Source organism: Euleptes europaea, chromosome 18 (genome assembly GCF_029931775.1).
Source record: "Euleptes europaea isolate rEulEur1 chromosome 18, rEulEur1.hap1, whole genome shotgun sequence".
Classification (NCBI taxonomy): domain Eukaryota; kingdom Metazoa; phylum Chordata; class Lepidosauria; order Squamata; family Sphaerodactylidae; genus Euleptes; species Euleptes europaea.
Genome location: NC_079329.1, coordinates 22427283 through 22442358, shown reverse-complemented (window position 1 = coordinate 22442358; position 15076 = coordinate 22427283). Strand labels below are relative to the sequence as shown.

Here is a 15076-nt window from a genome sequence, read left to right as displayed (position 1 = left end):
TTAAACACAGGAAGCCCAACTACACAGATAAGGAGGCTTATCTGCTTACAATATTGCCCAAGTTTCAGGTGTATGTTGAGCCCTGTAAACAGACATCAAAGATTTTGCGGGAGGAAGAGGCTGGGGGGAGAGGGTTAGTGTTACACTCTCGACCCCAGTTTGGATTTCACCATTCCAAATCTCCCCCACTCCCCAAAAGTGGTTTGCCATCATAGAACCAGGCACTGGGATTGTGTTGTGTGTGTGTGTGTGTGTCAAGTGCCGTCAAGTCGCTTCCGATTCATGGCGACCCTATGAATTGATGTCCTCCAAAATGTTCTGTCTTTGACAGCCTTGCTCAGGTCTTGCAAATTGAGGGCTGTGGCTTCTTTTATTGAGTCAATCCATCTCATATTGGGTCTTCCTCTTTTCCTGCTGCCCTCCACTGTCTTTTCTAGTGGTTCTTGTCTTCTCATAATGTGACCAAAAAACGATAGCCTCAGTTCAGCCATTTTAGCTTCTAGGGTCAGTTCAGGCTTGATTTGATCTATAACCCACTGATTTGTTTTTTTTGGGCCATCCATGGTATCCGTTACATTCACTTAAATATCTCGCTCCATGTCTAGCTCCATCCTAAGCAACAGCGGATTCATTCGGGCAATCTAATCCAAAGGCAGGTGTATTGCTAGTGAGGAATGAGGTGCAGGCCCTGGCATCGCATTCTCCATTCATTGCCTCACATCAGCTCCCCCGGGCTAGGGTTGCCAACCTCCAGTTAATGCAAAATCCCTGTAAGGAAATTATACTCAGTACACAGCCACTAATTAGGATAGCACATTATTATGTTTTGTTGGTAGTATAGAATAAATGCACAGTCTGAAGAAGCAAGTTGAATATCAACGCGAAACAAGATTACTACCGGGATCTTGTAACCTTATGTGTTTAAATTACAACTGAATGAAAACGCATAGCCTCTATAGCAAGCGCTTTCAACGCTAGCTAAACTCCAGCAGCAAAAAATCTGAGGAACATGATTGGCCAGCCTGTACCAGCTGACCGCGGAACTGAGTGCATCTTTCAACTACAGCACAGGATCTCACTGCCGGATATATTTTTTCCCTGGGGGTTCTATTAATTACAGGCTTTGGACTATATTGTCACTTGATATATTACAGACTTTATATTATACAATCTACTAGCATAGTCTGTCTTATTGTTCAGTACCTGTAATTTACTGTAAGTACTGTACACGTTGATGTTTGCTGTTATAGTGGCTGTGTACTGAGTATAATTTCCTTACAGGGATTTTGCATAACCTCCAGTTAATAGCTGGAGATCTCCTGCTATTACAACTGATCTCCAGCCGATAGAGATCAGTTCAGCTGGAGAAAATGGCCTCTTTGGCAATTGGAGTCTATGGCATTGAAGTCCCAAACCCTGCCCTCCCCAGGTTCCGCCCCCCAAACCTCTCACCGGTGGCGAAGAGGGACCTGGCAACCCTACACACATGCCAATTATATAGCCACCAAATTCTGCATTGGTGACCTGAATAAATTAAGCTATCCTGCATGCATATGCTTATTTTGAAAACTGTATTTTATTAGCCACGATTAAGAGCCGTCCTATGGAATACCGAAGACCTTCGCCTAACCATCAGAAGTACAACTCAGCTCCCAACTTCTCCCAGACCCAGTTTTAGATGTTACGAGAAGCACTGCCCCAATATGGTTTCAGGTTTATCTCTGCTATCAGAAGAAGCTCACTTTTTCCTTCCAGTGGACTCACGAAATGGGTTTGCGATGCATTCATGGAAAGTGGAAACGCAGAACGCACACAGACCCGGAATTATATATCTAAAGAAACGGGGAGGGGGGATTACCAGTGATTTAATAAATTATTACCCTACTTTATTCTCGCTTTCAGAGCCCCCTCCTTGACAAAGCGTAGTGAGTTCCAAATAAGGCGTTAGCGTCACATCCACTACACAGCGATGAAGGAACAACCACTGAGGCAGTGCTGACAAGAGTTAAACCACGGTTGACAGCCATAAGCAGCTTACATCTTCACTCTAAAAATACCAAGCTTGGTATTCTTAAACATTGGCATGCATTTTTACACAGACAACCCCTCACCCACCCCCCAACTATTCACACAGGGACAGAGTGCCAAAGGAGGACGACAATGGGATGGGCACGACAAGAAATTGGAAAATATGGGGACAGGGTATTATTAAGCTATTCCACCAACATTCCAGGGATGCAAGGAGCCCCTACTCTCCCATTAATAAGATACAACAAAGCATAAATCAGGGGTGTCAAACATACGACCCTCAGGCCAGATCCAGCCCCTTGAGAGCTCTTATCTGGCCCATGAGCCAGCCGAGGCAGCCACCACCACCACCCCAGTCCCAATCTGGGCTGGCAAGGCATGGCCCGACCAAGTGACATTTATGTCATATCCGACCCTCAAATGAGTTTGACACCCCTGGCACGAGTTGTATGAAAACGAGCCTGGTTTGCCATCAGTGTAAAGGAGAAGCAATTGCCAGGTCCGTTCTTAATCAGCTAGATATAAGGACGGATGCATTTAAGCAGCAGCTAAACTTTTCAGCTGTTTATAGTTATAACCACAGCAGCACATATTCTGCACTTCCGTGATTGTGTTGCAAACACATTCCCGACATATCATTCGGACTTCAGCCTCAGGAGGAAGACTCTGAAGAATTTGGCTTCGGATGGTTCATTAGCTTGTTTTAAAAGCAAGTTTCTGTCCGTCACGGATGATGAGCTGTGGATGGAGAAACCTCAGGAGGGAAGATGAGAAGAAGAAAAAAAACAGTGTTTTGGTGTCTGCGTGTGCATGCATGAGTTTTGGGCTGCAATCCTAAACACGTTTACTAGAGAGTAAGTCTCACTGAACTCAGCGAGATGATCATCATTCGCTTGGGGAGATTCTGCCATCTACGCTGAGCTTTCGCACTTGCTCAGCCCCACCCTCTGACTGCTGATGCCTTTAAAAGGAGCTGGATCCTGGAGCTTCTGCCTTATGCCTGGAAAGACTTTGTTTGTTAACAGTTAATTATTGCATGTATTATAATAGGATTTCAGATTTGGAAGCTGCGTTGGGTGATCTTTTGAGCAGAAAGGCAGGATATAAATACATATCTGAGTATACATGCTTGGGATTGCCCTGTCAGTGTCCTGTTCAGTGACAACCACAAAGCCTTACTATTAGGATGTGAATGCAGCTTCAGTTTGCTTAGGCCTTTTGTGTATGGCTGTTTCCCCTCCCCGGCCGTCACCCCTCGAGTCTACGTTTTGATTATGCATGCCGCTTCCATCAGAGGTCGCCTCAGCATTCCCCTGCATTTTGCCCTCGTTTTCAGAGACCTGTTTTATCTCGAATTTGAAATGTGGGCAAAGCATGGGGAAAGGCACGGCAACCTCTGACGGTCAGAAATGGCATGCATAATCCAAACAAAGACCCCAGGTCCTAGGAGGGGTGGCCTCGAGGGAAACAGACATGCATAAAAGGCCTTAGTCTTAAATCTTCAACCCCTCCCTTCAGCATGCAAGAAATGCATTTTGAAGATTAGCCAGGAAGCAGAATACATTAAACAAACAGTGCGAAGTTAATTCATTTGTCTAACACATGTCCTAAAGAAATAAAATAATTTATTCTGACCATGTATATTATTTTTTTATCTTGTTCCAGAATCAGGACAGAGGGAAAGAGGGGAATAGCTTGAGTGTGTGGCCCTTATTCTAGATTTAGCATTAGAGATTCATCAGATTTAAAACCGGAGCTGGTACAGAGTACAGTGGTTGGACTAGGATCTGGGGCCCTGGATTCAAATCTCCCCACTCTGCCATGGAAGTTCATTGGATGACCTTGGGTCTGTCGCTCTCTCTCACACTAACCTACCTCACAGGGTTGTTATGAAAACAGAACGAGGAAAGGCAGGATCATGTGTGTCACTGAGGTCCATGCGGGATAAATAAAAAAAGGACTAGAGACAGTCCAATCGCATGGCTGGTCTCGGCAGATATAACAACACTGCCAGGCATAAAAGAGCACAAAAGTGATTCAGGCCAATTATCAACACTAGACAGACACAACAGGTTTGGAGGAGGTCAGACTGACAAATGAGAACCAACACAACGTAACAGTTCGAATGTCAGGCTAGGATCCGGAAGGCCCAGGTTTGAGCTTCCAATGCACCGTTGAAGCTTGCTGGGTGACTTTGGGCCAGGCAAAACAACAAAGACAAGTTGGTTTTTATATGCCGACTTTCTCTACCAATTAAGGAAGAATCAAACCGGCATACAATCACCTTCCCCTCCCCACACCAGACACCCTGTGAGGTAGGTGGGGCAGAAAGAGCGTGACTGGCCCAAGGTCACCCAGCTGGCTTCATGTGTAGGAGTGGGGAAAACAACCCGGTTCACCAGATTAGCCTCCGCCGCTCATGTGGAGGAGTGGGGGATCGAACCCGGTTCTCCAGATCAGAGTCCACCACTCTTAACCACTACACCACGCTGGCACACTCGCTCTCCGCCTAATCTACCTCACAGGGTTGTCGTAGTGGTGATAAAGCAGAGGAGGGGAGAACGACGTTGTAAGCTGGCTTCGCATAGCCGCTGGGGAGAACGGTCAGCTACAAATATCGAAAGAAATAAAAGTGACCAGGGGGCAACAGAAGGGCAGTCAAGATGTGCGGGCACGTAAACGCTTTACGAAAGAAAGATTAACCGAAAGGTGGAGCAGGTTGACGACGGCGTCACTTATACCCAAGCCTGCTGCCCCGCCCCTCCATTCTGAAAACCAATGAAAGAAGGAGTCAAAATAAAATGGAAATCACGGCCAGACGAGTCTCTCGGTTTCCACACCTTATGTTTTAGCATGTACCCATATCTTATACACTAAAAATGTTAACACGCAGTACTTAGAAACATGCTATTTAAAGCCCACGTTAGCTATTATGGGTTTGTGCTGCAGGGTGTTCTCGATCTGCCTCTGCTCCCTGCCGCCCCGCCCCCTCTATTAGGAAAACTGTGTCTCGAGAGCCAGGCATGCTGATGTTTGCAGTAGTGGGCATGTCTGGAACACAGGGATAATCTTTCCTGAGTTGCTGGCTGAGCAAGAGATTGGGAGCCAGGGCGGGGGCATGACCCCACAACGGCAGCTCTCATGGCCGTGGGTGAGGATGAGGAAGAATTGTTTTGAGCAGCGGTGCTTTTAATCCATGGAAGATATCATAAGGGAAGGCTAGCGAGGGGAGGCTGTAGCAGTCCCAAGAAGAGGGGGGTCCATCAGGAGCTAAGTCTTCAGGAATTTTTTCCCTCCCTAAAGCAGCTTTATAACAGCATCTTCCCCCTCCTACACTTGAACCGCACAATAACCCTGTGAGGTAGGTTAGGCTGGGAGAGAGCGAGTAGCCCAAGATCGCCCAGTGAGCTTCCTTAGAATCATAGAGTTGGAAGGGACCACCAGGGTCATCTAGTCCAACCCCCTGCATCATGCAGGAAATTTACAACTACCTCCCCCACACACACACACACACAGTGACCCCTACTCCATGCCCAGAAGATGGCCAAGATGGTCTCCCTCTCATGATCTGCCTAAGATCATAGAATCAGCATTGCTGACAGATGGCCATCTAGCCTCTGATTAAAAACCTCCAGGGAAGGAGAGCTTATCACAAAAAGAAAGTGGAGAGAGCCAGCATAGTGTGTAGTAGGAATCATAGAGTTGTAAGGGACCACCAGGGTCATCCAGTTCAACCCCCTGCACAATGCAGGAAATTCACAACTACCTCCCCCCCACACACACCCAGTGACCCCTACTCCATGCCCAGAAGATGTCCAAGATGTCCTCCCTCTCATGATCTGCCTAAGGTCATAGACTCAGCATTGCTGACAGATGGCCATCTAGCCTCTGTTTAAAAACCTCCAGGGAAGGAGAGCTCACCACCTCCCCAGGTACAGCTGGGATTCCAGCCTTGGCCTCCCAGCTCCCAATCCAACACTCTAACTAACTGCACAATGGCTGGGACGAAATAAAAATAATGGATTGTGGGAGACACACAAGAACCAAAAGGAGCTGGTGCTGGGTGCGGCACACGCAGCAGAATCTGGTTGCGCTCTGTTTCATCAGTCGCTTTTCAGACTGTCTCAACATATTCTCTTTTGTTTCTTTTAGAACCTACCAATTCATAGTTGTTGTTATAGTTGTTGTGCTTTTAACACGGGGGTCCTTGTGGTCCCCTATTCAAGGGACCGACTAAATCCACAGTTGCTTAGTGTCGGGCAAGGATACAACACTGGGCATGGCAGACCGCTCCCCAGCTCCCCCGTTAATCTCGTCACATGGCCTCCTGCTATAATTAAAAGAAGGACTAATGGCAATTCTTTTTTGCAGATACTCCCCCCCCTCCAAGGTTTTATACCCCTAAATTAAATCTAGCATTTACAAGCAAGCCAGGATTTCCTGCCGGGTGCTCTTTCCTGCTTGATGTTAGAAGAGTATAATTGCTCTGTGCCACCAACAGAAAAGAAGCCCTGCCAGGCAAGGACTGCGCCACCCTGCAACCTTCAAGGCATGCTAGCTGCAGAAACCTCTTTCAGGGTCTTGAATGACACTTGGAGGCTTAATAGAAGGCAAGGCTCAGACCTGAAACATGTTTTTAAAGGCAAGGCTCTGTAATAAAAACAATAGTGCCTCTGAGTATGGGCAGAGCTCCTTTTTCCTCACCCACTGCCTTTGTATTCACAGCGGTGATGAGAGGGGAATGGGAGTCGCCCCACGTGGAAGCAATCTTGGTTGAACACCTTTACCACTCAGTACACTGAACAAGAGAGTTCAACCAAGCGCTTTCCCCTATAACTTCCCCTCCCATCATTGTGTCCTATGATGGCAGATCATGTTGCCAACGTCCAGGCACTAAAAAAGAGACACCTCTGTGTTCAGTTTGATACAGTTAACTGAAGTCAACACAGACAGGCAAAGGTACCAACTCTATCTATATTATGACAACAGATTTTTTAGACAAAGATATCAATTCTATCTATATTATAACAACAGAGATTAATAACACATCCAAGAATCTCCACATCTACTATAGTACAACCATAACACATAAATGAGATGCCTGCTCAAAATTTTATAGAGTGTATACTCCTCACAGTTCATATAATATCTCTTGTTCGTTTTCTTCAGGAGAGTACTCAGGAGCATCTGGAAGACAGGTTTTCTCGAGATTACTCTGTTTCGTATTTCTTCGGTTCCATATCACATCTCTCCTTCATAAATTGACAATTCATTAATATAGACTCTTTCGCACCATACTACATTCATAATACAATAACATTATATAAATACCGGTAATTCAATTATGCTACAGTTGTACAATAATTCTTAATTAGAGTTGGTATTTGCCTATCTGTGTTGACTTCAGTTAACCTCCAGGTACTAGCTGGAGATCTCCTGCTATTACAACTGATCTTCAGCCGATAGAGATCATTTCCCCTGAAAAAAATGGCCGCTTTGGCAATTGGACTCTATAGCATTGAAGCCCCTCCCCAAACCCTGCCCTCCTCAGGCTCCACCCCCAAAAACCCCCGCCAGTGGTAAAGAGGGACCTGGCAACCCTAGTCCAACCCCATAAAGCTCCACACACTCCCTCCCCTTTGTAATCCTCAATCTCGAATCTAATGGCAGGGAAAGTGATCCGGCAGGAAAAGGGTGAGGGACCCCCTCTAACTCACTATCCTTTCTAAATTACGCCCACCCTTTCTTAGGCTGTTTTGCCTGAGAGGCCAAGGCAGTTGATATTTTATTACACATGAAAAAACTCACGCCCTAGTTCTCTTCAAGGTCTGCTCACCAGGCTCTACTCAAAACAACCGTTATCTCTGCCCTTAATAAAAGCACGATGCTTGGTTTCAGAGGAAACCTATTACGTTTGTTTCATTTGGATGTTTATACTCAGCTTTCTCCCCCAACAGAGACCCGGAGCGGCTTACGACATCATTCTCTCCTCCTCCGTTTTAACCTGACAACTTTTCGAGGTAGACTGGGATGGGAGAAAATGGCTAGCCCAAGATCACCCAATGACACACATGAAGCTGCCTTACACTGAATCAGACCTTTGGTTCATCAAAGTCAGTATTGTCTACTCAGACCGGCAGCGGCTCTCCAGGGTCTCAAGCAAAGGTTTTTCACATCACCTACTTGCCTGGTCCCTTTAACTGGAGATGCCGGTGATTGAACCTTGGACCTTCTGCATGCCAAGCAGATGCTCTACCACTGAGCTACGGCCCTTCCCCATGACCTTCCATGGTAGAATGGGGGGTTCGAACCTGGGTCTCCCAGATGCTAGACCAGCACTCTAACCACATTATCACGCCGGCTCTCTTTAGAACCATAAATTTTGGAGCGACCACTGGGTTCCAGCCCCCATCCTAGGACAGGATATCCTCTAACTGAAACATCTTAGGCTGCTCTGTGTCCAGCTTTTGCTTGAAAATCCTCCAGGCAGGAGATTTCAAGGACTTTCTAGGCAGACAGCTCTATTGGCTAGCTGCTCTCAGTGCACAAAAAGGCAGAGAAGAATGCTTAAACCTTTCTACCCACTCACCTTCCCTAGCCATCCCTGATCTCTCCCACACACAACGTTTCCAGGTCTATGTTTAATTTCTCTAACCCTATTAAATTCTGCAGGGAGAGAGAGAATTTGGTGGGCAGGGAAAGAGCTAAGCACCCTCTTCACTGCTTTTCCAGAGAAGATGCTGCTTCCAGAAATTTCGTTATATCTTTCTGTCATGTGTAGCTCCATCGTCAAAGGGTGGCTAGATTTTCCCAACAGTTCCATTTGCCTTCTTACAGGCAAAAGCCCTCATTGCCTCTTGCCCAATGCACAGTGTATAATAAGGCCTACCATTCTGCCCAGGTTCTCCCACCCCCAGTATCCTTTTGAATGAAAACTATCTCCTCCAGGCCAATATTATCTGGGCATTGCAAAACACAGGAAGGCTGAAAAGCAATTATAAACCAACTTTCCTGCACGGCCTTCGATCGGCTCAGAAGCCATCTGATGCAAGCATGCTTAAAAGTGTCTTTCTGTTTTTCACACGTGCACAAAGGGTTGCCATGTCCCCCTTCACAACTGGTGGGAGGTTTTTGGGCCGGAGCCTGAGGAGGGCGGAGTTTGGGGAGGGGAGGGGCTTCAATGCCATAGAATCCAATTGCCAAACCGTCCATTTTCTCCAGGTGAAGTGATCTCTCTTGGCTGGAGATTAGTTGTAATAGCAGGAGATCTCCTGCTACTAACTGGAGGTTGGCAACCCTACGTGCACACCAGTGGCAGGGGAGGAACAGGGATGTGCTTTAAGTGGCACACGCAAACTTGGTCTCCACTCTCCCCCTCCCCAGGATAAACATACCCAGCACAGATTTTCCTTCTAGACCTTTGAGTGTCCTTCTAGCTGTTCATCCCCTTTGTTAAATAAACTTCCTGAGTCCAAATCTCGGCAACATGGGCAGCACAGAAATGGATGCCTGGGACCAGAGCACTGCATACAGCGGATGCCCCAGACATTTCACACTCTCTGCAGTTGCGCAGCGATTAAAAGAATCCAGCAGCGGGACATTCTGTACCTTAAGCCTTCCTCCCCAATGTCTGCTCAGCCTTTGCTTGAAAATCCAGCAAGGCTTGGAAAACAGCCCATCTTGGCAATCATTGTCTTGTTTGTCTAGGGCTTCTCCCTTCGCCCACAACATCCAGCCTGCTGTGAGACTTGAGTTTTCCTCCAAATTTTAACACAACCAGTTGACCCAACGAAGGTTCTACCTCAAGATCAGAGCTAGCTGATAAGTTACAAAAGAGTGGGGGAATGCCAAAATGGGCATCTGGTTAGAATTTTGCCTGTTTTCTCTTATAATGTGTGTATTCTTTTGGACTCATGGAAACGTCTAAGTCCATTGACTTTGACAGATTTAGAAAGGTACAACTCTGATTAGGACTGCACTGTAAATGATTAATTGGTGTCAGGACACCATTGGCTGCATCCTGTGAGGGGCTGTGGCTCAGTGGTAGAGCATCTGCTTGGCATGCAGAAGGTCCCAGGTTCAATCCCCTGCATTGCCAGTTAAAGGGGATAGGCAGGTAGGTGATGGGAAAGACCCCTGCCTGAGACCCTGGAGAGGCGCTGCTGGTCTGAGCAGACAATACTGACTTTGATGGACCAAGGGTCTGAGTCAGTAGAAGGCAGCTTCATATGTTCAAACACAGGGTACCGATGCTTCTATGAGACTAACACATGGCTTAGGCCTCATTTGCAGAGAAAGCAGCATGAAACGGTTTAACAATGAAATGATAAAGATGTTGAAAATATTATACTGCCTTATCTGTCAGGCCACTGGTTCGTCTAGCTCAGCTGCAGCTAGTAACCGAAGCTGAACACATGAAGCTGCCTTATACTGAATCAGACCCTTGGTCCACCAAAGTCAGTATTGTCCACTCAGACAGGCAGCGGCTCTCCAGGGTCTCAGGCAGAGGTCTATTCACATCACCTATTTGCCTGGTCCCTTTAACCGGAGATGCCGGGGATTGAACCTGGGATCTTCTGCATGCCAAGCAGATGCTGTACCACTGAGCCACAGCATCCCACAAAAAAACAAAGGACTGTCAACAGGCAGGTCACTCTCCAGCCCAGCGGCTGTGCAGTCTCAATCTCATCCCTCTCTAGGGTCTAAGAGAGAGAGAAGTATCTCCCAACATGTCACTACTCTCTTAACTGGAGATGCTAGGGACTGCACCTGGAACCTTCCGCATGCAAAGCACTGAGCCACAGCCCCCACGCCATACACTGTACCACTTCAGAGAGTAGCCGGAAGTACATTTTTTAAAAACTCCCTATGTTTAAAAGAAAATAAAAGTCCTGCTAGCAAAACTCCATCAATAAGAGATTTTGGGCCAGTCTGCTTCCTGCTGCATTTGTTTTCTCATTGTGGGTTGGTGTTTTGTTTTTTTTTGTTTTTTGTTTTGCATATGGGGCTCTCAAAAACTGGGATCCCTCACCACCTGCGTTGTACAGGAATGCAGTCCATCTCACCTCCACATTCTGTCGCATGAGTGACCCGGGCTTGAAATCTCTAAGGAAAGAAGTTACATAACCTCCCTAGACAACTTATTCCATTGTTCAGCATACACTTGAGGGGAACACCACACACTGTGCCTGCCACAAGAAGCAATGTTGGTACTTTGGTTGTTGTTGACAGCACACACAGAGTATGAAAATAAAGCTTACATGGGCCCATCTCTTTGAACACCTGTGTACGGGAGCCTGGACAGTCTGACTGGCTGAGATCCCCTGGAGCAGTGCACATGGCGCGTGCGTATTTTATTTCCACATTTGCAACAGAAATGCAGCACCAGTAATACACTTGTGTTTTGCTGCATTAAACTGTGATACATAGTGCTGTCCTAAGAGTCAAGAGATTGAACATATGAAGCTGCCTTATACTGAATCAGACCCTTGGTCCATCAAAGCCACTATTGTCTACTCAGACCGGCAGCAGCTCTCCAAGGTCTCAGGCTGAGGTCTTTCACATCACCCACTTGCATAGTCCCTTTAACTGGAGATGCTGGGGATTGAACCTGGGACCTTCTGCATGCCAAGCAGAGGCTCTACCACTGAGCCACAGCCCCTCCCCACTCTTGTTAGGACCAACAACATACTAGCCACAGAAAGAGTCACAGGGCTGGAAAAGATCAAAAGGATCAGGGGTTCCCAAAGTTGGCGCCAGCCAACATATTTTCTGGTGCCCGCCAAGTGTTTTTAGGAAGTGGGTGGGGCCTGGTAGGGCTGATAGGTTAGTGGGTGGAGCCTGGTAGGGAAAGGCTTCTGATTGGCTGTGTAGATTTTTAAAAACTGCACTGTGGCAATCCTTTTGCAGCTGGCTCCGCCTCCTCAGGCAGCCATTTTGTTGCTGCGCCCACCCTGCCATGTCAGAATTCCCAGGGTGCCCGCAGGCTGAAAAAGGCTGAGGACTCCTGAAATGGATCATCTCACCCAGTATTCAGACTCGATACCATCTACAGGATCTCTGCCAGGATCGCACCCATTAAAAAAAAAAAGTCTACAAGGAACCTCCATTAAAAACAATAATTTTCCTGTGGCAGCCTCACACAAATGTGGTGTGAGGTCCCACTGTGATCTCCACATTATGACGTCGCCTCAGTTTCCAATAAAGCCACAAAAATTTCAGTTGCCAGGAAGTCTGTAGAGTCACGGCACCAGAAACCATCCACCTTTGCTGCCAGAAAGGATCACTGAGCTCAGCTCCGCCCACACAGTGATCCATGGGCCATAACTAAACCGCATGTGCGCACAACCCCCCCCCCCAAAAAAAAAACCCGCAGAGCAAATTGTACCGGATCACTCAAGTGAGTGAGTCAAGTGTTATCCTGAAGCAGAAAAAGAAGACAACTCAAATCACAAGGAAACAATCCTTCCCCCGGCCCAACATTAAGGTCATTAGGAAGAGTAACCAGGATAAATGCCTTCCTGACCACAAACAGAGGATCAGCAAAGTCCATCACCGGGCCATACCAAAGGAAATGATTACAGTCACAGGCAAGAAAAATTCTTCATCCAGGCTGAGTACAAAGGGCACAGCAATGCACACAGCCACTGGACACGCATAAAGCCTGCAGGCACCTCCCGATGTGAAGATTTCACCATTTCGCTCCTTTTCTAGGAGGGTAAAATATTTGTGCCTCTGAACAGGAGGAGTAACCTGTGGCGCATGCACAGACCTCTCAGGAGCTCCATGGCGCAGAGTGGTAAGCTGCAGTACTGCAGTCCAAGCTCTGCTCACAACCTGAGTTCGATCCTGGCAGAAGTCGGTTCCAGGTAGCCGGCTCAAGGTTGACTCAACCTTCCATCCTTCCGGGGTCGGTAAAATGAGTACTCGGCTGGCTGGGGGTAAAGTGTAGACAACTGGGGAAGGCCATGGCAAACCACTCCGTAAACATAGTCTGCCTAGTAAATGTCGGGATGTGACATCATCCCATGGGTCAGTAATGACCCGGTGCTTGAACAGGGGACTACCTTTACCTTAGGGGAGGGGCCAGGGCTCAGTGGGAGAGCATCTGCTTGGTTTGCAGAAGATCCCAGGTTCAATCCCTGGCATCTCCAATTAAAGGGACAAGGCAAGTAGATAATGTGAAAGACCCCGCCTGAGACCCTGGAGAGCTGCTGCCGGTCTGAGTAGACAATACTGACTCTGATGGACCAAGGGTCTGATTCAGTAGAAGGCAGCTTAATGTGTGTTCATGTGTGACAGGGAACAAACAATCTGTTGCTCATGCCCAGTCAAGGGCTAGCAGTAAAGGAGGAAAAGTGTTCCATGTTCTCACAAGAGGACAGACTATGCTCTATGCTGTGAAGACAAGATTCTCATGTTTGTTTGTTTGTTTGTTTGGTCATCAACAATGAGATTGGAATTCTACCATATGCGCATGCCTCTTTACAAATCCCTGGGGAAAATACTGCAGAATCCTAGAGACCAGCTTCACATCTTCAAATGTCTAAGCCACTTAAATTTTCAAAGTACCGGGAGCAACTGCACATCATGTAGCAACATCCTCATGGTGTAGCAGCACGTATTGTATGCATGATAAGGAGGGCCTTCCTCCTTTCCGCAGTGGGCCACAACTGAAGCCCCAGGTGAAGTGCTGCAATATATCCTTCTTGGGAGGATCGCCATAAAGATTCTTTACAGGGCCTTTACCCATCAAGGGAGTGGCTCCAGGAATGCCAGAGGAAACATTGCAGACCAGTGGTTACAGGGAGAGAAAAGCAGTTCCTAGCACCAAATGGTTGCTAAGTGTAGCTGCAACCACATGTAGCTCTCTGGGAGATCCTGGGCTGAATTCCATGTATTTGTGAGGCACAGAAGGTAGGAAGTCGTTTAGTTTCAAATGCACAGCCATGGCTTAGGAATCTGGCCCCTTCTCTTGTTGTAAAGCACCTGGAGAGAAATTTGGAGCCAACCTCCTGCTCCACAACCAGAGGATCTCTCTCCCCAATCCAGTAAACACAACCCATGTGGAGGAACATGCTTGTTGGTTGAACCATGTCTCTATGAGAAAGCCAGCAGGTGAGACAATATAACTCTTTGTGCAGAGTAAAGCTCAGCACAGGGCTCAACCCTGATAAAAATAAGATTCCCGTGGGGTCTAAAACTCATTTCAAGGGGCCAGCTTAGAAAAAGTCTACAGCCATGAATTAAAACGTATTGAAAATCCCTTCTTTCCAGCATCACATATCCATTGTTTTTGGCACGGATGCTGCACAAAGATTCACATTTCTAGTTGCCAACATCCAACTTGGGGGCATTCCAGGCACCTGGGATATTTTCCCCACCTTGCTGTCTGCCACACGTGGGCCAAATTCGACAGAACACCTATCGCTTTGAACTCAGACAGTGATTTGCAACATACAAGAGCATGTTTTCTATACATCAGCTGCTCTGTCCCAAGGTCCAAACCAAACCTCAAAACATGCTCGGCTCCTTTACTCTCAAGGCACGTCTGGTGCGTAAACACTCACCCGCCACAGGTATGGCATGGATCTGCGCTCGCGACAGGAGCTCCAGCGACGGTTCGCGTCCGGAAACGCCATCTGAAGAGAAACACGATTCGGTTTCGTAAATCGTCTGCAACATCTCCGGCAGTCCCCGCGCCGAGGATACAAGAAGCATGCCAAGGGGCAATCGCGCACTGCCGGTTATCCACTTCAGTTTTTCTTTATGACAATCCGTTCCACGGCCGAAAGGCTCAGGGAGTTGCCTGTTTTTGTGCTGTACAGCCTTTGCAAGCTAGTCAACATCCCCTTCTGATTCCAGACGCAAACATATACAGCAGTCCTCTCTCTGGAAGCGTCTTGCCGGGAAAGTGAATTGTCTCTCAGCAATGAGGGGAGGGGAAAACAAAACCCAAAACTAAATCAAAGCCACCGGGAAAGGAAAATACATTTTTTTGGTGCGGGCTCGTATTCGAATCTTCTCAGGGGTAGAGGAGGGATGGATG

At 47.3% G+C, this 15076-nt stretch overlaps 1 protein-coding gene across 1 annotated transcript in view; it reads right to left on the bottom strand.

The window, feature by feature from the left end:
• The window catches only part of HDAC5 (histone deacetylase 5), a 98523-nt gene extending 83749 nt beyond the window's left edge, over nt 1-14774 (bottom strand). The window contains exon 1 of the mRNA XM_056864818.1: nt 14598-14774. Within this exon, the coding sequence (XP_056720796.1) occupies nt 14598-14748 (151 nt within the window). The 5' untranslated portion in view covers nt 14749-14774. The remainder of the gene's footprint in view (nt 1-14597) is intronic.
• Between the last annotated feature and the right edge of the window lie 302 nt (nt 14775-15076).